Here is a 21,631-nt window from a genome sequence, read left to right as displayed (position 1 = left end):
AAACTTCCTTCCGTCGGAGGTCTTTTGAAGTTTTTACGACGGGTTAGGTGTTGACACATCTGAAGGGATGAGAAGGAGCCAGACAGACGGTTCGAGGGGGGTGAATTTAAATTGAGATGGCGGAGAAACGTGTCATGAAGAGGTTATATTACAAGCCGAGTCATCCTGGTAGTTTCGGCGGGGTAGAAAGAAAGAAAGTCAGGGTGGAAGATGTGAAAGACTTTTTATCATCTCAAGACTCCTATACTCTGCATAAACCGGCTAGGGTACATTTTCCAAGGAACAGAGTTTTTGTTACAAGACCTCTCAAACAGTTTCAGGCAGACCTTTGCGATAGGAAGACGGGCTCACCTTTGAGCGTGGTTGAAAGATTTAACCGAACGCTAAAGACTAGAATTTCACTGCTAAGAACACTAGACGGTGCGTGGAAGTCCTACCAGACTTAGTAAAAAGCTATAACAACACTCACCACAGCAGTATAAAAATGCGCCCGGCTGATGTGACTAAGGGCCTTCGAGTGTTTCACAATTTGTACGGTACACCTACACCACGAGACAAGAGAAAAAAATAATAAAGACAGGATTTAAGGTCGGCGATGTTGTCAGAATATCCAAGTTGCGAGGGGTCTTCGATAAAAAAAAATACGAACAGAGTTTCACGGATGAAGTATTTACGGTGTCAGAATGCATTCTGCGTACTCCGCGTGTATAAGATTATGACGGCGAAGTGATCGAAGGTTCATTCTGTGAGCCGGAGCTGCAGAAAGGGAAAAAAAATAGAGTCATTAACATTTAACTCATTAACATTTCTCAATCATACAATTTTCAAGCAGTCTGTTAGATATTACATTTTACTACAAACAGATATGTCCGGGTGTCTGTAGCACTTTAGGTGGTTATATGACCTTTTTAAAGCTCTCCAGAGGTGAACCTAAAAATTATGATCTAAAAAAGAAACTCAGGTTTCATCTTAACATGTAAAGCAAATAATCAAAAGTGTTACTATTTGTGACCTGAAGATAACCAAATCTGCTCCTAACTTGAAATTTTAAGTTGCTGCTCTCAAAACTCTGAAACATGTCGTGTCCTTTGTGATAAGCATCGTGAAATTCTCTGATATTTCCCAGTTAACGTGATCACTGGAAAACCTTCACATCCACCCAAGTTCTACTATATAGATCTGAAAATACAACTCAAAAGGAGGTAAGGTTTTTAAAAAAGTGTATAAAATACAAGAAAAGGTATAAATGAATAGTAAAATCATTCAAAGACAGTCTCATTCTAAATATTCAAAATAAAGCCACACAAACTTAATCAGGAAGCGTAGACACGCGCTTGAATAAAAACAGAATAACTGGTTGATAATTTTCACAAACTCAAATTCAATTTTCTGTATAAGAGACAGTAATGATGATGTTGTCGATGTACGCCAAACAAAACCGAGTCAGCAGGTAATGTCAGCTTTGAAAGCTGCTGTCTCACAGCTGCAGCGTAGACGGTTGGACTGTCCGAAAAAAAAAAACCAAACAACGTTAATCTTGTAAAGCGGTATTGTTGGTCACAGAAGGTGAAACTAAACAAATCCTATGTATTCCTGTGTACAGCAGAACACAAATACACAACTGTGTACCATTTCGCTCTGGCTGGTATTGATACTAAGATAGCATTAACATCTGGTACAACCGGAGTTAAAGGAATGACGCTGACATTTATTTATTTTTCCTGTGCAAATCTGTACTTCTTTGTTCCTGGTTTCAAAAATGGGGTTTATTGGTGTGGTGTTTGGAGACAGACATGACACTCCTCGTTTCAGCAATGTTTGAACCACTGGTCTGATCCCCATTTCTTTTTCCATTGATCAGGGCTACTGTTTTAACACAAACAGGATATTTCGCATAGTTAATTGTTGCTTGATAAGGCTCCACAGCCAGCAATCCTACATGATTTGCAGTTACAGATTGTCTTCCCCTTTCTAACAAATCCACAGAAACATTACAAAAGAACAAAATATGACAACCCCTTGTAAGAGCAGCATTTATATCAGAACGAAGAAAGAACGAAATAAAGTGCTTAGTTTAAGAAACAAATACAATCATCAGCTTTACATACCTTCTCCTGTAGCAATTTCTTTTCTGAACAGTCTCAACCAGCTGCACAAGAAACAGAATTTCAACTCAATATACATTTTCTCACTCTTTTTGCTACTCTGACAGACAGTAATCACTCCGTGCTGCAGTTTGCGCCGCTGTTTTAGGTGGTGAAAAAGATTTGTTGTGCGTCAACTCTTGCCTGTATCTTGTTTATAGCACTCCCTGCATATAACGTGACTCTGTTGCTCATCTGATACTTTAAAACTGAACCATCTCCGAATTACTGAGCCACTGTTGTTTTTTTTTTTTACTGAATGGGGTTTTTATTGGGGTGTTGTTTGGAGACACACAATGACTCCTCGTGTCAGCAGTGTTTGAACCACTGGTCTGACCCCATTTCTTTTTCCATTTGATCAGGGATACTGTTTTAACAAACAGGATATTCCGCATAGTTAATTGTTGCTTGATAAGGTTCCATACCCAGCAGTCCTACATGATCTGCGTGCTGCGTCCATAATTTAGATGGAACAGACGCTCAAACTGACGGAGGTTGCAACAACACATCCAGCTGAATGAACTTCTGCTTTCATTGTATTTTGCAGGATTTTAATGAACAAAAATGCAAAGTGTCCTCGTCATACGACCAAACAATAACATTTTAGTTGCTATCTTCATCATCTGGTTGTCTATGGAGAAACTGGTAACAAATGTCAAGCATTTTAGTCCCAGTGATCACTTGTAACTGCACTTTGAAGTTTTTACGATGGGTTAGGTGTTGAGGAGATGAGTAGGAGCAAGACAGACGGATAGAGGGGATGAATTTATATTGTACTGAGAAAAGCGTGCCATGAAGAAAGTTAGGGTGGAAGATGTGAAAGATTTTTTTTTATCATCTCAAGACACCTGTACTCTGCATAAACCGGCCAGGGTACATTTTCCAAGGAACAGAGTTTTTGTTACAAGACCTCTAAAACAGTTTCAGGCAGACCTTTGCGATAGGAAGACGGGCTCACCTTTCCTCCTCTCCTCTCTTTCATCCTCTGGTTGTCTATGAAGAAACTGGTAACATATGTCAAGCATTTTAGTCACTGACCCAGTGACCATCTGTAACTGCACAGATGAATGGTTCAATGTTTCCGTGCACATCTTTTAATAATAACATCAGTCCCTCTGGAGAGAGACAAACAGTATTTGTGGACTTTCTACTCTGTCTGAGAATGGTTTATCTACTGGTCTGCTTGACAGAACGCTAATGTTCTGATTCCCTCTATTGTGAACAGTCAAGTCACCACATCAACATTTAGCAAAACAGAGGCTGCTTTTTGCCAAACAGTGAAATACTGTCCTACCGTCTGATGTATGTTTGGAATGTTTTACTGTTACTCACTCTGGAGCACAAATTCTATATAATCTTAATTTTGATAGCATATCTTTTTCCTAAATCACAAACACATGTTGAAATTTCCAGCCATCTCTCTCGACCGGTAACAGTTTTGACAGCGGTTCTCTTGGTGGGACACCAGAAATGCTGACAGTTTGAACAGTGTCATTACTTCATGGACAGTATATCTCCTGTTGACGAATACAAGAGAGAAATGCACCTACATTTATGAGAAACTTTTTTGGTTTCCCTTTAATGTTTAAACAAGTCTTTGGTATTTTCTACCGCTGTATTTGAAACTTGTGCCTGAATAACCATCATCATTATTATTATTTGATCACCGTCAGCGTCCCAGTTCTGTCGGCCTCTTCATTGTGTAGAAGTTTTTCTCCACAGAAAGGAAACTGCTCTCTGTTCTGGTGTAATGTTTGTCTTTGGTACTTGTTGAGTTTTGGCCTTGATTCAACACTTGTGGCACTCTGGTGGGTCTAGCTACTTTAGCTTCATCTCTATTTTTTTTCCTTTGCTCACAGTCTCTGATCATTGAGGTTTCTTCACCCTTGCCAGTGTTTGATCATTAGTATTATTATAATAACCCCGGCCCCTAAATTGTCGTTGATTTGGTCTCATCCTGTCTCGTCCTCATCCTCTGAAACCTGGTAGTGTTGATACAAACGGTCTATACTCTCCCAGAGTTGTGTATTGTACAGCATGAATGTTAGATTTTTTTTTTTTTGCAAACAATCCAGTTGCATCTAATTCTCTAGTCCTTTTTTTTAGTAATTCCACAGGACTCAATGAAAACACGTCAGGGGTTGCTAATTCTTTAAAGTATCAGCATCCTGTGTTCCCACTCCATTAATGATCATTGACACAAAGAAAGGTTCGGCTTTATGCGACACTTTTAATTTGACCATTTCTTTCCAACATTTAAGAAATCTTTCTGCATATTCAGACACCTGTTCATCAGTCCGTTTCATCTGCTAAAGTAAGAAGCTTTTCCATAACTTTGTCATGTATCGTTCACCATAAAGTCCACTCATTTGAGAACAGGAATTCCAGAGCAGTTTCTCAGCATGATCTATTTGCACAGGGGGGGTTACTGACTCCATCGTAAGAATAAAGATTGCTTCACTAAGGAGCAGGAAATGGTTGTAGTACAGGCCTGCAAGAATGCCCCGGAATACAACTGGCCCCCAAAAACAGCAAAACGGATCGATACTCAGATGCTTTAAAGAACATTCTGTGACAAGACACGGAACGAGGGAATCTAATCTAACTTATTTCTTTCATCCGTTTGTCAACTTCTCTGATTGACCTGACCATACTAAATACACATTGGGAAAAAACTCTGTGGAAAACCACAAAAGCGTCAATTGACGCAAACAAATGGCTTTAGCACCTCTGCATGGTGAGGCTGTAAGGCCTTATTTGTACTCACTTCCAGAATCAGCACCTGTAGCGAGCTTCAAACACTCACAGCCAGACCGAGCGTCTCTACAGACCTGATGTGCTTCTCACCTCCAGAGAATCATCGTCAGCATCCAAGTTCCTTCAACTTCCTTAAATCAGACACAAAATACGCGTCTCTCTGCTTTTCTTCACCTAGACAGGACGCCACACTGTCAAATGACTTCCTCAGATCAGAACACACACACACACTTACGGTTGGGTCGTAAACGGTTCGGCAGATGAGGTCAGAACACACACACACACACACACACACCCTCCCCCATGCTGACTCAGTGGAGGTGGGGGAAAGGAGAAAAAAATAAAAACGCTGAAGTCCTGTGGGCCCTCCTCTCGCCCTCCCTATAGAAGGGGCTCCCTATAGAAGGGGCTCTATTTATACGAGTCGTTAAATACATCAAGCCCGTGTTGGATCAGTCCAATTAAAAAATACAGAGTTCGGAAGAAAAAAAAAATGGCTCAGGAAAGAATTCACATACCGATCATCCGGGACACACCAATCATGGTGTACGAAGAGACGCCGATCATCCCGAATGCGCCCAAGAAGCATGTGATGCACCTGCTTCGGACCCAGCTCCGTCCATTGGAATCGTTGAAGGAAGAATGGCCGCTGAAACCTTACGGACGGCGCGGTGCATGGGGCTTCGTGTTCAAATATACGACGGGGGAGCTTTGCCTCTATCAGCGAGGCGAGGGTGAAAAGCAGGGAGCTGTACCTTCTATAGCGATGCTGAACTCCAACGACTGGGGTGTACTGTATCACATGATTGTTCGACATTTTCGGGCAAACCCTGATGAAGGTGGCGCGAGGCCCGTCGATCCAACGCTGACACCAGGTCGACCTCTGAAGCGTGAGTCCCTGGAGGGTGATGCACAAACAGGGTCTCCTTCTTGGAAAAAAAAAGTGCTTTATAGCATTGCGTGGCAGTCCAGAGCGGGTGTTTCAGGCACTATGTGCTTTCGCGCCTGCATTTGTTGCTACGAAGGGAAAAAAGGCTCGGAGGAGTTTTTTTTGGAGACCTTTAACACCAGCTGCGGCGTATTCCATACACTGCTAAATGTCCCGCTGGTCGCATGGAAGGAAAGGTTTGGAGGACCGGACGATAAAATCGGCTCACTTTTTCGCAGCTGCTGCTACTGGAAAGATCTGCTAGCGGTTAAAAAAAACCTGTTTCCTTCGGCCTCCATTCAATCCTCCAGCTTTTAGTTCACCACGTCCACGATCCTACCAGTTTTTCTGCTTAACCCCGCCCCACGGACCTTCCTGCCACCCGTACACATTATAAAGACTGCGATCGATCATTCCACATCAAGAAGATATGGAGAACATCAGGAGTATCCGTAGAACCAGCTCTCGCGTCCTCATCGATCCGCTGTGGAGCAGAACTCCGTTGGTGGAGTACCCGATCAACATGTTTGCGGATGAATCGTTGAATTTGATGTCACCCATTTCCCCGGACCCTGACTCTCAGCCGGGTCCCTCTCGATCGCTGTACACCATTCCCGAGACCTGTGACCCGGATCCAGGGTCCCTGGGAGATGATGAGGATCGAAGCAGGGAGGTGAGTGCTGACGACAGAGACCTTCAAGTGGATGAATCCCAAATCCCCGAGGATTTTATGGAGCCGGAACCAGCATCTTCGCCTCCTGACACTCCAGAGGTTGAGGAATCCGAGGATGAGCTGGACGGGTGGATGCCCTCGGCCATCATCAAAACCGTCAAAACAGCGGTCATCCATCTGCTGGACATTGTGACTCACAAGTACCGGGAAGAGCTTTGCTACGGATGTCAGATCAGACATCCGAATGAGAAACAGCATCCTTGTTTACAGCAGGTGGACAAATATTTCTATCAAACTCACTTTTGCCGTCTGATGGAAAAACTGTGTACCGACCGTTTCATTCCTGCTATTCAATGTTTGTTATTCATGCGCAACATTAAAATCGACGATGTGCGAGTCAAAACTGTGGCAGAGACTTTGCTGAGAGAGATGAGATCCAAAGAAAAGTTTGTGGAAACTTTTGCAGATGTGTACGACAATCTGATCGGGCTGGATGTTGTGAAAATTGGTGAGCTTGGAATTGTGAAAGAATGCTGGAATGAGAACTGAGGCAGGCCTGGAGCTGTCCTGATGTGTTCAGTATTGTTTTTTCCATCTAATCTTATTTTTAGTGTTGCATGTCATCATTTCTTTGTAGCTGGGCATACTGTTCTTAATTTTAAAGAAACTTTAAGTTGTGTGTTCTTGTACCTTTTCAGTTTCATGTCCGTCATGAGACAGGTTAGTTTTACCCTACTGATGATGTGTTGTTGCAATAGTAATCCTTCTTCCCTACTGCTTGGTAGAAAAATTGCTTTGTGCGTGTGTGTTTTTTAAATAAAACAAAACAACAACAAAACAAAAAAAATCTGGTTTTCTTTCAGTGTTTCTGAAAAAACATGACTGACAAAACGGTGGTTGAAAAAAGCATTCTACCCCCCTTCATCTGCCGAACCGTTTACGACCCAACCGTAAGTGTGTGTGTGTGTTCTGATCTGAGGAAGTCATTTGACAGTGTGGCGTCCTGTCTAGGTGAAGAAAAGCAGAGAGACGCGTATTTTGTGTCTGATTTAAGGAAGTTGAAGGAACTTGGATGCTGACGATGATTCTCTGGAGGTGAGAAGCACATCAGGTCTGTAGAGACGCTCGGTCTGGCTGTGAGTGTTTGAAGCTCGCTACAGGTGCTGATTCTGGAAGTGAGTACAAATAAGGCCTTACAGCCTCACCATGCAGAGGTGCTAAAGCCATTTGTTTGCGTCAATTGACGCTTTTGTGGTTTTCCACAGAGTTTTTTCCCAATGTGTATTTAGTATGGTCAGGTCAATCAGAGAAGTTGACAAACGGATGAAAGAAATAAGTTAGATTAGATTCCCTCGTTCCGTGTCTTGTCACAGAATGTTCTTTAAAGCATCTGAGTATCGATCCGTTTTGCTGTTTTTGGGGGCCAGTTGTATTCCGGGGCATTCTTGCAGGCCTGTACTACAACCATTTCCTGCTCCTTAGTGAAGCAATCTTTATTCTTACGATGGAGTCAGTAACCCCCCCTGTGCAAATAGATCATGCTGAGAAACTGCTCTGGAATTCCTGTTCTCAAATGAGTGGACTTTATGGTGAACGATACATGACAAAGTTATGGAAAAGCTTCTTACTTTAGCAGATGAAACGGACTGATGAACAGGTGTCTGAATATGCAGAAAGATTTCTTAAATGTTGGAAAGAAATGGTCAAATTAAAAGTGTCGCATAAAGCCGAACCTTTCTTTGTGTCAATGATCATTAATGGAGTGGGAACACAGGATGCTGATACTTTAAAGAATTAGCAACCCCTGACGTGTTTTCATTGAGTCCTGTGGAATTACTAAAAAAAAGGACTAGAGAATTAGATGCAACTGGATTGTTTGCAAAAAAAAAAAAATCTAACATTCATGCTGTACAATACACAACTCTGGGAGAGTATAGACCGTTTGTATCAACACTACCAGGTTTCAGAGGATGAGGACGAGACAGGATGAGACCAAATCAACGACAATTTAGGGGCCGGGGTTATTATAATAATACTAATGATCAAACACTGGCAAGGGTGAAGAAACCTCAATGATCAGAGACTGTGAGCAAAGGAAAAAAATAGAGATGAAGCTAAAGTAGCTAGACCCACCAGAGTGCCACAAGTGTTGAATCAAGGCCAAAACTCAACAAGTACCAAAGACAAACATTACACCAGAACAGAGAGCAGTTTCCTTTCTGTGGAGAAAAACTTCTACACAATGAAGAGGCCGACAGAACTGGGACGCTGACGGTGATCAAATAATAATAATGATGATGGTTATTCAGGCACAAGTTTCAAATACAGCGGTAGAAAATACCAAAGACTTGTTTAAACATTAAAGGGAAACCAAAAAAGTTTCTCATAAATGTAGGTGCATTTCTCTCTTGTATTCGTCAACAGGAGATATACTGTCCATGAAGTAATGACACTGTTCAAACTGTCAGCATTTCTGGTGTCCCACCAAGAGAACCGCTGTCAAAACTGTTACCGGTCGAGAGAGATGGCTGGAAATTTCAACATGTGTTTGTGATTTAGGAAAAAGATATGCTATCAAAATTAAGATTATATAGAATTTGTGCTCCAGAGTGAGTAACAGTAAAACATTCCAAACATACATCAGACGGTAGGACAGTATTTCACTGTTTGGCAAAAAGCAGCCTCTGTTTTGCTAAATGTTGATGTGGTGACTTGACTGTTCACAATAGAGGGAATCAGAACATTAGCGTTCTGTCAAGCAGACCAGTAGATAAACCATTCTCAGACAGAGTAGAAAGTCCACAAATACTGTTTGTCTCTCTCCAGAGGGACTGATGTTATTATTAAAAGATGTGCACGGAAACATTGAACCATTCATCTGTGCAGTTACAGATGGTCACTGGGTCAGTGACTAAAATGCTTGACATATGTTACCAGTTTCTTCATAGACAACCAGAGGATGAAAGAGAGGAGAGGAGGAAAGGTGAGCCCGTCTTCCTATCGCAAAGGTCTGCCTGAAACTGTTTTAGAGGTCTTGTAACAAAAACTCTGTTCCTTGGAAAATGTACCCTGGCCGGTTTATGCAGAGTACAGGTGTCTTGAGATGATAAAAAAAAATCTTTCACATCTTCCACCCTAACTTTCTTCATGGCACGCTTTTCTCAGTACAATATAAATTCATCCCCTCTATCCGTCTGTCTTGCTCCTACTCATCTCCTCAACACCTAACCCATCGTAAAAACTTCAAAGTGCAGTTACAAGTGATCACTGGGACTAAAATGCTTGACATTTGTTACCAGTTTCTCCATAGACAACCAGATGATGAAGATAGCAACTAAAATGTTATTGTTTGGTCGTATGACGAGGACACTTTGCATTTTTGTTCATTAAAATCCTGCAAAATACAATGAAAGCAGAAGTTCATTCAGCTGGATGTGTTGTTGCAACCTCCGTCAGTTTGAGCGTCTGTTCCATCTAAATTATGGACGCAGCACGCAGATCATGTAGGACTGCTGGGTATGGAACCTTATCAAGCAACAATTAACTATGCGGAATATCCTGTTTGTTAAAACAGTATCCCTGATCAAATGGAAAAAGAAATGGGGTCAGACCAGTGGTTCAAACACTGCTGACACGAGGAGTCATTGTGTGTCTCCAAACAACACCCCAATAAAAACCCCATTCAGTAAAAAAAAAAAACAACAGTGGCTCAGTAATTCGGAGATGGTTCAGTTTTAAAGTATCAGATGAGCAACAGAGTCACGTTATATGCAGGGAGTGCTATAAACAAGATACAGGCAAGAGTTGACGCACAACAAATCTTTTTCACCACCTAAAACAGCGGCGCAAACTGCAGCACGGAGTGATTACTGTCTGTCAGAGTAGCAAAAAGAGTGAGAAAATGTATATTGAGTTGAAATTCTGTTTCTTGTGCAGCTGGTTGAGACTGTTCAGAAAAGAAATTGCTACAGGAGAAGGTATGTAAAGCTGATGATTGTATTTGTTTCTTAAACTAAGCACTTTATTTCGTTCTTTCTTCGTTCTGATATAAATGCTGCTCTTACAAGGGGTTGTCATATTTTGTTCTTTTGTAATGTTTCTGTGGATTTGTTAGAAAGGGGAAGACAATCTGTAACTGCAAATCATGTAGGATTGCTGGCTGTGGAGCCTTATCAAGCAACAATTAACTATGCGAAATATCCTGTTTGTGTTAAAACAGTAGCCCTGATCAATGGAAAAAGAAATGGGGATCAGACCAGTGGTTCAAACATTGCTGAAACGAGGAGTGTCATGTCTGTCTCCAAACACCACACCAATAAACCCCATTTTTGAAACCAGGAACAAAGAAGTACAGATTTGCACAGGAAAAATAAATAAATGTCAGCGTCATTCCTTTAACTCCGGTTGTACCAGATGTTAATGCTATCTTAGTATCAATACCAGCCAGAGCGAAATGGTACACAGTTGTGTATTTGTGTTCTGCTGTACACAGGAATACATAGGATTTGTTTAGTTTCACCTTCTGTGACCAACAATACCGCTTTACAAGATTAACGTTGTTTGGTTTTTTTTTTCGGACAGTCCAACCGTCTACGCTGCAGCTGTGAGACAGCAGCTTTCAAAGCTGACATTACCTGCTGACTCGGTTTTGTTTGGCGTACATCGACAACATCATCATTACTGTCTCTTATACAGAAAATTGAATTTGAGTTTGTGAAAATTATCAACCAGTTATTCTGTTTTTATTCAAGCGCGTGTCTACGCTTCCTGATTAAGTTTGTGTGGCTTTATTTTGAATATTTAGAATGAGACTGTCTTTGAATGATTTTACTATTCATTTATACCTTTTCTTGTATTTTATACACTTTTTTAAAAACCTTACCTCCTTTTGAGTTGTATTTTCAGATCTATATAGTAGAACTTGGGTGGATGTGAAGGTTTTCCAGTGATCACGTTAACTGGGAAATATCAGAGAATTTCACGATGCTTATCACAAAGGACACGACATGTTTCAGAGTTTTGAGAGCAGCAACTTAAAATTTCAAGTTAGGAGCAGATTTGGTTATCTTCAGGTCACAAATAGTAACACTTTTGATTATTTGCTTTACATGTTAAGATGAAACCTGAGTTTCTTTTTTAGATCATAATTTTTAGGTTCACCTCTGGAGAGCTTTAAAAAGGTCATATAACCACCTAAAGTGCTACAGACACCCGGACATATCTGTTTGTAGTAAAATGTAATATCTAACAGACTGCTTGAAAATTGTATGATTGAGAAATGTTAATGAGTTAAATGTTAATGACTCTATTTTTTTTCCCTTTCTGCAGCTCCGGCTCACAGAATGAACCTTCGATCACTTCGCCGTCATAATCTTATACACGCGGAGTACGCAGAATGCATTCTGACACCGTAAATACTTCATCCGTGAAACTCAGTTCGTATTTTTTTTTATCGAAGACCCCTCGCAACTTGGATATTCTGACAACATCGCCGACCTTAAATCCTGTCTTTATTATTTTTTTCTCTTGTCTCGTGGTGTAGGTGTACCGTACAAATTGTGAAACACTCGAAGGCCCTTAGTCACATCAGCCGGGCGCATATTTATACTGCTGTGGTGAGTGTTGTTATAGCTTTTTACTAAGTCTGGTAGGACTTCCACGCACCGTCTAGTGTTCTTAGCAGTGAAATTCTAGTCTTTAGCGTTCGGTTAAATCTTTCAACCACGCTCAAAGGTGAGCCCGTCTTCCTATCGCAAAGGTCTGCCTGAAACTGTTTGAGAGGTCTTGTAACAAAAACTCTGTTCCTTGGAAAATGTACCCTAGCCGGTTTATGCAGAGTATAGGAGTCTTGAGATGATAAAAAGTCTTTCACATCTTCCACCCTGACTTTCTTTCTTTCTACCCCGCCGAAACTACCAGGATGACTCGGCTTGTAATATAACCTCTTCATGACACGTTTCTCCGCCATCTCAATTTAAATTCACCCCCCTCGAACCGTCTGTCTGGCTCCTTCTCATCCCTTCAGATGTGTCAACACCTAACCCGTCGTAAAAACTTCAAAAGACCTCCGACGGAAGGAAGTTTGGGGGGGGGGGGGGGGGACAAATGCGCAGTGGACATATGGTGGACAAATGGTCCACAAATGGCGAGGGGAGGGGTTTATTGGGGGGCCATAAATCTTTCGTTTGACATATAATGTAGTAGATTCTTTTTTTATGATGAAAACAGACACATAAAATCCCCCACCCCAAATATTTCATGATAAATCTCAGCTATGCTTCTCAGATGGACAAAGCGAGAGAACGAGGTCAAACCTGCAACCCTGTTGCCTGTTTCCCTACGCTTGTGTTTAATACCTTGTGTGTATCCTGCTTTCTCCACCTTTCCAGGGTCTGTCAGGCAGTATAGACAAAGCAGTGAGTTACCTGGAGAGGCGCGTGGACAGCCTCACCAATCCTTACGCCGTCGCCATGACTTCCTACGCGCTGGCCAACGAAGGCAAACTCAACCGGGAGGTCCTCTACAGATTTGTTTCCCCAGGTGTGTTCGCAGTGGAATATACCAAGCAGACATTCACACACAACCTGCAAACATTTCATTGTCATAGTATTCTATGTGTTCTCAGTGATTTCTTAATGATGATTTCATGTTGGATAGTAATTCTTCAAGAATATCATTTCGTGAATGGATTAACACAGTAAATGCTGCAGATGTATTAAAAATAATCAAATACAAAAGCATGAAACATCAGCGCACCACTTTAGACCTAAAATCATAGCTAAATTTGGTAAAACATTTTTAAAAACTGATACATGAACAGTGTGTATCAGTCTGCTGGATGAGGCGTCTTTCATGTCGAGCACAGTGTTCACAGTGTTTTTGTCTTTCAGAGTTGTCTCACTGGCCTGTACCTAAGGGGCATCAATACACACTGGAGGCCACAGCGTACGCTCTCCTGGCTCTGGTCAAGACCCGGGTAAGCAAACCTGTAGGCTGAGAAGGCAGCGAGCCTGAGCTCAGAGTTTGATGGTGAATGGCTTTTGGGGATATTGGAGTTTTTGTCACGCTCGAGGGTGAAGAGTACCGGGAGAAAGACCCAGAGAGCCAGGCAGAGCTGGAGTTCAAAATGAACGCTACACTCGTTCATTTGTTTTTTATACCAGTGGTTCCAAACCTGAGGAACCTGAATTTTACTCTTCTGTTCATGAAGGCTTTTGAAGATGCCAGGCCTGTAGTGAGATGGTTCACCCAGCAGCAGCTTGTGGGCGGAGGCTATGGATCAACCCAGGTACAACAAAACTTCCTCTACTCTTTGTCCTCAGTGGACTTTCTTTGTTTACTCATCGCCTTCGCCTCACATTTTCTTCCTCCTTGTTTTCTCACCAGGCGACACTCATGGTGTACCAGGCTCTATCAGAGTACTGGATCAATGCTGAAAAACCAGAGTACGACCTGAACGTGGACATTTTGATGCCGGGCAGGCCGAAGCCTTACAAGTTCAACGTGAACAGAAGAAACCACCACCTCACAAGAACACTGAAGGTGGAACCACACTCCTCCACAGAAAACACACCTGTGATGTCTTCTAACCTTTCTTTGTGTGTGTGTGTGTGTGTGTGCGTGTGCGTGCATCTAAAATTCTCAACAGAGTAATGGTATAAACCACAACATGACAGTGAGAGCCACAGGATCAGGAGAAGCAACAGTAACAGTGAGACATCAGCTTTGTGTTTCCTCAATATAATTTCAAGCTTTTGTGAACGTTGTTAATATTTACATTATTCTTCCATCTACGCTTCAGATGGTGTCCGTGTACTATGCTCTGCCTCAAGAAAAACAGAGTGACTGTCAGAGGTTCAACATGTCAGTGGAGCTCATCCCAGGTCACCTGCTGCTTTCCGTTTCTGCTGTATGTCAACCTGCCTGTGTTTATGATGTTTTTGGTAATCTGATGCTTTCCTTTCTCAGAGAAAATGGATGTTGAGGAGAAGGTGTTCCGACTGAGAATAGAAGTCTTGTAAGTGAAGCTCACCTCTTGTCCTGCTTGTTTGAAATCAGTCTTTTGATAAGTGAGCATGTTTGTGTCTTTTTTTAGTTCCTCTCTTATTTTTCATTTTATACAGGTACAATGACAGAGAGCGCGATTCCACTTTGACAATCTTGGACATTGGATTATTGCCTGGCTTCACTGTGGATACAGACGACTTGAACCTGGTGAGAAATTTAAAAATCATCCACATTGAGTAAAGTGTGAAAGTCGGCGTATTGAATGCTACACTGTGCAACACTGTTGGGATATCTGTCAGTATCTGCTCCCCCCCAGATTGCCTGTGAAATTGTCAAAATTTACAGAGAAGCTAAACACTGCAGACCTCCACTCTCTCAGTCATTTTCTCAAATCAAATTCCAGATTGTACTTGTTAGGTTTTTATAATCTCAGACCAACACTTGGACCCCATTTGTGATCACGTCCCCAAAGAGGTCCTCTGCAGGGCTGCATCACACTGCTTTAACACTACTTGGATTCACTCCTGCAGCTTACATTTAGAGCAATCATAATTTATCTAGGTTTGTGAGCACTATTGGATGTAGGACATGTAATCTTATAGACGCAAGATAAAAACTGCAGAAATGTGTGTTTTTGCACACAGTTGTCTCAGGGACGAGCCCGCACCATTGCAAAATATGAGATGAACACCGTGCTGTCAGAAAGAGGCTCGCTCATCATCTATCTTGACAAGGTGCGGCCATCTTTGTTACCGTCCTCATCTCCCCTCCTCACCACGGTGTTGCTTTAATCACATCAGGTTCCCCCGTCGCTCCACAGGTTTCTCACATACAACCGGAGGAAATCAGTTTTAGGGTCAGACAGACACTCAGAGTGGGCGTCTTACAGCCGGCGGCTGTGTCTGTCTATGAATACTACAACGGTGAGTCTCCGGGTCACGAGTCGCCATGGTTCAGTAGCGCAAAGCTATCCCTTATGAGCTTTCTTTCTTGAAGCAGAAAGAAAATGCGTGAAGTTGTACCATCCAGACAGGAGAGCCGGACAGCCTCTGTGGTTCTGCAGAGGTGGTGAATGCACATGCATCGCCGAAGGTGAATGAGATTCACCCATTTGGATGATGTGAGCTGAAAAGTAAAACATTGTCTGGTTGTCTTTTTTGACCTCAGAAGACCGGAACATTCACACGTCGTCTTCATGTTTTTGCTTCCAGGGAGCTGCAGTCTGCAGAAGAAGGGCAAAATCAGCAATGATGAGCGAAGCACTAAGATTTGTGAGGCTACACTGACCAACAAAACAGAGTTTGGTAAAAAAACAAACAAAAAAAAAGTTTCTCTCCAATTATGAAAGTGTCTCTCTATGTGGGAAAGGACATATCACAACAAATCAGTCTCTCACTTTTTACACAGCATACAAAGTACAACTGGAGGAGACAGTAGCTGATCTGTCCACAGACACTTACACTGTGAGGATACTGGACGTCATCAAAGAAGGTGAGTTTTTTTTTAAAATATCTTTTTATTTTCATTTTTAGCCTGTTAAAGGCCAAACAATCTTTATACCTCCAGTTTTCTCCACAGATCTCTTTTACATGTGTAAGAGAGAGGATCTTAATAAAGCTCCTGTTAGTATGAGACATGAACTCGTTCATCCGGACATCTATTTACTGGTTGCTGCTTGCAGCTCATCACACAAGCCTTTGTTAAGTTAGTCAAGCTAAAAGCAGTTGACTTATGGTGACATAACTGCAGTTCCTCAAATGATTGACTGTAGTGCCAACAGGAAGGCATTACGTGTCTCTAAAATGGAATTAAAAGAAGTGGTCTGTGCTGTCATCATGGCAGGAAACACTGATGTTGGTCCTATGGGTAAACTGCGCTCGTTCCTCAGCCATCAGCACTGCAGAGGGGCTGTAGGTCTTCAAAAGGGTAAAACGTATCTCATCATGGGCTCGTCCCAAGACATCCGCAGAGATGACCAAGAACAGGCGTACGTGCAGTCAGATTTTCTGCCATATATATAATCTATTCTCACATCAGTTCATCATGAGCTCCTGTGTATCTGGCTCGTTGTTTTCCTCTCTTCAGGTTTTGGTACATGCTTGATGAGAAGACCTGGGTTGAGTACTGGCCCACAACAGAAGAGTGTCAGACAGATGAACACCGACCGTCCTGTTCGGGCTTGGAACACATGGTGGATCAGTTTCAAGTCTTTTCATGTCTGCAATGACGAAGTCCAAGGAACTGTAACCTTTATTTTTCATCCATCTAATGTGTTTTCTATGCAACATTGCATGGGAGAATAAAGTATGTTGTCCTTAAAATTTGGTGTTTTTCATTTCAATTCTCTTTGCCAGTCCTTGTAAACTTCATAATTTGACCGGCCGGCCCTCATTGAGGTTCTGGAGGTCCAATCCGACCTTGTGTCAACTTCCAAAAAATTCTTGGTGTTTTTGTAATTCTCTTCCCCTTTTCAAGAACATTTGTTTATATCCTCATTTAATATTTTTCTTTTCAATATTTTTCCATTATTTTGTGAATCTTGATGAAATGTTCCTTTATTTTAGATTTAAAAAATAATTATATTGTTATATTTGTATTTGTGAAGGACTGAAAAGTCACCTCAACTAAGGATGTGGCTGTCTTATAGATTAATTTATATAAAATACGAAATATCCCCCCCAAAATGCACAGGATCAGCACCTGTGCCTTAATTGGGCCATCGTTACTGGCTGGGCTAAACCAAAACCCGAGGGGTGTTTGAAACTAAGAATATTACATTCACGAAGGACATAACTAGATGTAGATAAAATAAATAACAACAGTTCATAAATATATACAACGCCTTTTTTTTGTATAACCTTTTAATAGTTCCCCAAAGGTATGTATAGAGCCACATACATAAACAGCACATCCCTACAGGGTCCGAACAATGGACTGCGCCGTCTGAGGTCAGACAGGTGAAACAGCGGTGGGCGCGCGCCTTTCTAAAGGAGCAGACCGGAGGAAGAAGGGCGGGGCTAAGGCGAGTTCTTGGAGTGTTCGGGGAAGTTCAGACAACATTCCAGGAGGGGAGTTGTGGAAACATCGCCACCAGTAGGGCCGTTTGAACATTTATTCAAAGAACACGTCTATCTGTTGCTCCGTTGTTGGAACTCTACAATAAATTCAAAATTGCAATATTCTTAGGAAGAATTATTAAAACGAATATCCCCAGTTACATTTTTGCTAGTGTACACATTTTTTTTAACTGTGTAAATCTTAACTAAAATTCATATATCGACAAAGCTTTATATGATGTCCCACATTGATGACATCATCATCAGCGCGACAGTGCACAGCGATGTAAACAATGGAGAAGCGCACAGTCCCGTTGACGAATCTCCTCTTCCCCTCAGATCAAGAGAAGCTCTCTGATCTCGCTATCTTGCCAATGCTGGGTCCATCTTGACGAAGGATATCTCACGCTGTGTCCAAAAACAACAAACGTGCTAACGAAGGCACGCTATGTCGACGTCATCACGTAAATTACCGCGTCGACCCAGGTCTGCCTTTCCCACTGAAGCGAGCTGATTGAAACCCGGGTCACTTGCAGGGTCAATCGTCCCGGATCGAAATGCCATTTAAATCCTTTGCCACTGCCAAAAAGAGCCGATTGTTGGCGGGTTTATACTAAAATGGGGTCGTGCTATAATGGAGGACGAGCCAAAGTACCGGTGACCTGAACTGCCTCTGCTTGCATGCAGTGGCTCAGCCGCCCCGTTAGGGGGAGCTAGTGAGCTGGACAGAGTGTAAGCCTACAGCAGTGTGAGAAGAAGGCTGAGCAGCGTGGCTGGTTTTTGTTTATCTAAGGTTCATTTCAAACACTGCATCGAAAATATCTGCCTGTAAGTACTCGAATATACTTAGTTGATGTTCAGGATAGAGGTGAAATTGATTCTTGTGAGTTTGTCCGTTCTTTTTGAATTTTCAACGCAGATGCCAATTCCGTTAGCATGATAATGGCGTTTCCATTAATAGTTAGCATTGAGCTAGCGGCTTTGATTTTAAATACTATCTTGTTTCAGTTTCACAGTGCCTTCAGGAGAAAGTCATAAACACTCAGACCTGCTGAAATCTCATGCTGTCTTTCTGAAGAACTGTTACCTACATGATAAACTGAATCCAACATTCACAGAGGCCAAAATTATTAATATTCATGAAGTTGAATTGAACTTGGATTTGATGGTTATAAAGTTATTTACATCATTATTGCAGTTATTCAACCTTTGAGGTACTTAATTGTTGCTTATTTTGAGAAAGAGAAACTATTTTTTATTTAATACTACAATAATATATATTTTATCTTAAATCACGTGAAATGTTATCTCTGTTGTGAGTTTTTGAGTTTAGAATAATTGTACAAAAAAAAGTTATTTTATGAGTAACCTTATTGTTGTCAACATATTTTTATTTTCACAAAATGATATTTGAAAAATAGGGGTCATCTCATAATCAGAGTCGTACTATATTCAGGTCAATACGGTAGTTTATTACTTTATTTATTGTTACTTTTTGTGTTTATAACTGTTTATTGATTATTGTTTATAAGGCTGTATTATGTCTATTTTTCTCTCTTTCAACCAAACACACATACACACACATGTCATTGTACCCATATAAGGACATTAATGCCGATGAAAGGATTCTCTGGCTGGAATCTCCCGCCCAACACCGAAACCCCGAGCCATGCTTCACATCGGTCATCATGCTGAATTAGTCATCACATTGTGTTTGTGTGTGCTCTGCTGTCCATCGTTTGGTTCCCTCAGAAAATGATTGTGCCCCAGACCGCAAACAAGATCCTTTCTTCTGACCAGGGAATTGGGAAAATTTAATGGATCGCAATTAAATGAAAATCTTTAATTGTCACTCTTACAGCTATTCACCACTCAGAATGACTGGAAGCTGAACTTCTTGACCGTCGACCGGGAGCACAGCATCACCAGATGTTTCAGGCCGTCAACGCCATGGGTGAGATTTTAAGCACATCAGCAACGTGTGTATGAACAAAATGTATGTATTCAGCACTGTATTTAAAAGGTCAAAGTCGTGATATTCAACCACTTGAGTCTCATTAATGACATGCTTATAAAATGGATAGTCACTGTCCGTGTTAAAAATAATTTTCAAACTAAACTAGTTGAACTAAAATGATCCGAATCGATGAGTTTATTGTTAACAATCATAGGTTTGCATGCAGTGATATAATTCAGAGACAGTCCACTGTTTAATGCTGGAAAAAAAGCTTTAAAAAGGTCAAATGTGGAGTATTGTGGTTTAGAAAGAAGATAAACAGTGAGACAATCATAAGTAACATTAATTTTTGTCAGAACAATTAAACACAATGAACCACTTTCTTTGAATACTTTCAGATTAGGTTTTAAACAAGTTTAGCTTCACTGCTGCTGTGAGCTGAGGAAACACTTGAAGTGGTGTTACAAGTTAGTCAACAGATGAAAAAGGGTTCGTGACTCGCTACTCATACCTCAAGTTAAAATAGATCAATATGTAACTCGTCCAACAGCACAGATTTCAATAAAGACCCTTTACACCCAAGGCATTATTGGCCAAGTGTGAAGGACTTTGTGACTGTTACCCTTCAGCTAACGCGGATGCTACCACAGACTGAGGCACGGGTGATGGATTCTTCCCAGAAAAAGGAGGAGGAGGAGGAGGAGAGGGGGAGTGGACCGGCAACACCGGCAACGGTACACCAGGAACAACGAACACTGTGAGTAAATTGTGGGAATCATACGCAACCAAGTAGTGCCACAATCAACAGCTGTGACACAGAATGGCTCGAGTTATTGGCTCGATTGATCCCTTTGATGAAAGTATAGAACAATGGTGGGTTTGGGGGTACATGAAGCGATTCATAAAGGGACAGGCTTGTATGTGGACTGAAAAATGAAGCAGCTCAAAAGAAATAACTGACAGAAACTGACTTGACTCTCAAGAAAGCAATTTAAATAAGTGTGTCCATGGAAATGGCATCTGAAGAGGCCCAATAGCTGCAGGTACAAGGAAAATGGAAATGTTCATGGGCCACGCTTTGGCCGTGGCGGGTCTGGCCATCCTTTATCTGCAGGCTAGTGCAAAGACATGGATTGCCGTTAAAAAAAAAGAGACACATTCACACAGTCAGTGGTGGAAAAAGAGAGTAACAGTGATTCTTCAGAGCGAGACGTGTCTCCTTCAGTGAAAACACGAAGAGAAATGACTGTGGGGGGATAGTTCAAATTGCGTCTGGACCCAAGTTATGTTGGAAAGAAATTCAATAAAAATGCAGATAGACACTGAAACGAGAGCATCATGAATGTCTGACAAATTCTCAGCCAAAAGTTGTTGATTTAAACTTAACAAAAATGTTACAATCAATGTTGTCTTGAAAGAAAGAACAGAACGAAGACGCAAGTATTAAATATTTGATAGGTTTAATATTGAGTGTTTGTAGCTGCAGACAAGAGGATTACATTCAACCTAAGACTTGCCTGAAAATATAAAGTGTTGAAACTTATTAGTTTCAATTTTTCAACTTTATGCACATTGCATCCTCGGAGGTTCTCCTAGTGGGGGTGTGGTCTCCACAGCAGGCGTGTCAGTGGTTTCATCCATGGGCTCCTCACTGAGTTTCCTTTGCTCACGTGGAATTTTTCGCTGTGGATGAAAATGTTCTTTGGTGTGCTCTGCATATTCCAACCTTTCACTGAATCAAATCAAAATGTTGTCGGTATTTTTAAACATCTAAATGATCCTGCCCTGTCTGTTCATCAGTACATATGTCTATTGTTTACACCGGCTCCAGCTGCACAGCTGAAATGCGGCTAGTATGTCTATTTCATATAAGTCTATGGTTGTCCACCACCAATACCGAATTGTCATGCGATAATGTTCATGAAAGAAATGCATGGTTGAGTAACACAGCCTGCATTCAGGAAGGTAGCAGTAATTTAATTGCTGTATGTGCAAATGTGATTGCTTAATTCACTCGTGACTTAAAAAAAAAGTAATCTCTTCCATTGTCATTCTGTCTCCTCTCTTCAGCTGCAGTTCTGTTAGGCCCAGACCCCATTGATGGCTTGG

General features: G+C 41.5%; 1 protein-coding gene across 1 annotated transcript in view; it reads left to right on the top strand.

Moving 5' to 3' along the window:
- The window catches only part of LOC115383838 (complement C3-like), a 37,031-nt gene extending 20,295 nt beyond the window's left edge, over window positions 1–16,736 (top strand). The window contains exons 29-43 of the mRNA XM_030086029.1: window positions 12,892–13,042; window positions 13,393–13,478; window positions 13,713–13,790; window positions 13,889–14,044; window positions 14,151–14,213; window positions 14,304–14,385; window positions 14,471–14,519; window positions 14,626–14,716; window positions 15,154–15,243; window positions 15,330–15,432; window positions 15,509–15,601; window positions 15,721–15,813; window positions 15,917–16,000; window positions 16,352–16,496; window positions 16,595–16,736. Coding sequence (XP_029941889.1) covers window positions 12,892–13,042; window positions 13,393–13,478; window positions 13,713–13,790; window positions 13,889–14,044; window positions 14,151–14,213; window positions 14,304–14,385; window positions 14,471–14,519; window positions 14,626–14,716; window positions 15,154–15,243; window positions 15,330–15,432; window positions 15,509–15,601; window positions 15,721–15,813; window positions 15,917–16,000; window positions 16,352–16,496; window positions 16,595–16,736 — 1,506 coding nt within the window. The remainder of the gene's footprint in view (window positions 1–12,891; window positions 13,043–13,392; window positions 13,479–13,712; window positions 13,791–13,888; window positions 14,045–14,150; window positions 14,214–14,303; window positions 14,386–14,470; window positions 14,520–14,625; window positions 14,717–15,153; window positions 15,244–15,329; window positions 15,433–15,508; window positions 15,602–15,720; window positions 15,814–15,916; window positions 16,001–16,351; window positions 16,497–16,594) is intronic.
- Window positions 16,737–21,631: the final 4,895 nt, after the last annotated feature.

The sequence above is a fragment of the Salarias fasciatus genome (assembly GCF_902148845.1).
Source record: "Salarias fasciatus chromosome 23 unlocalized genomic scaffold, fSalaFa1.1 super_scaffold_20, whole genome shotgun sequence".
Taxonomy (NCBI): Eukaryota; Metazoa; Chordata; class Actinopteri; order Blenniiformes; family Blenniidae; genus Salarias; species Salarias fasciatus.
This window is presented reverse-complemented; position numbering and strand designations above follow the sequence as displayed.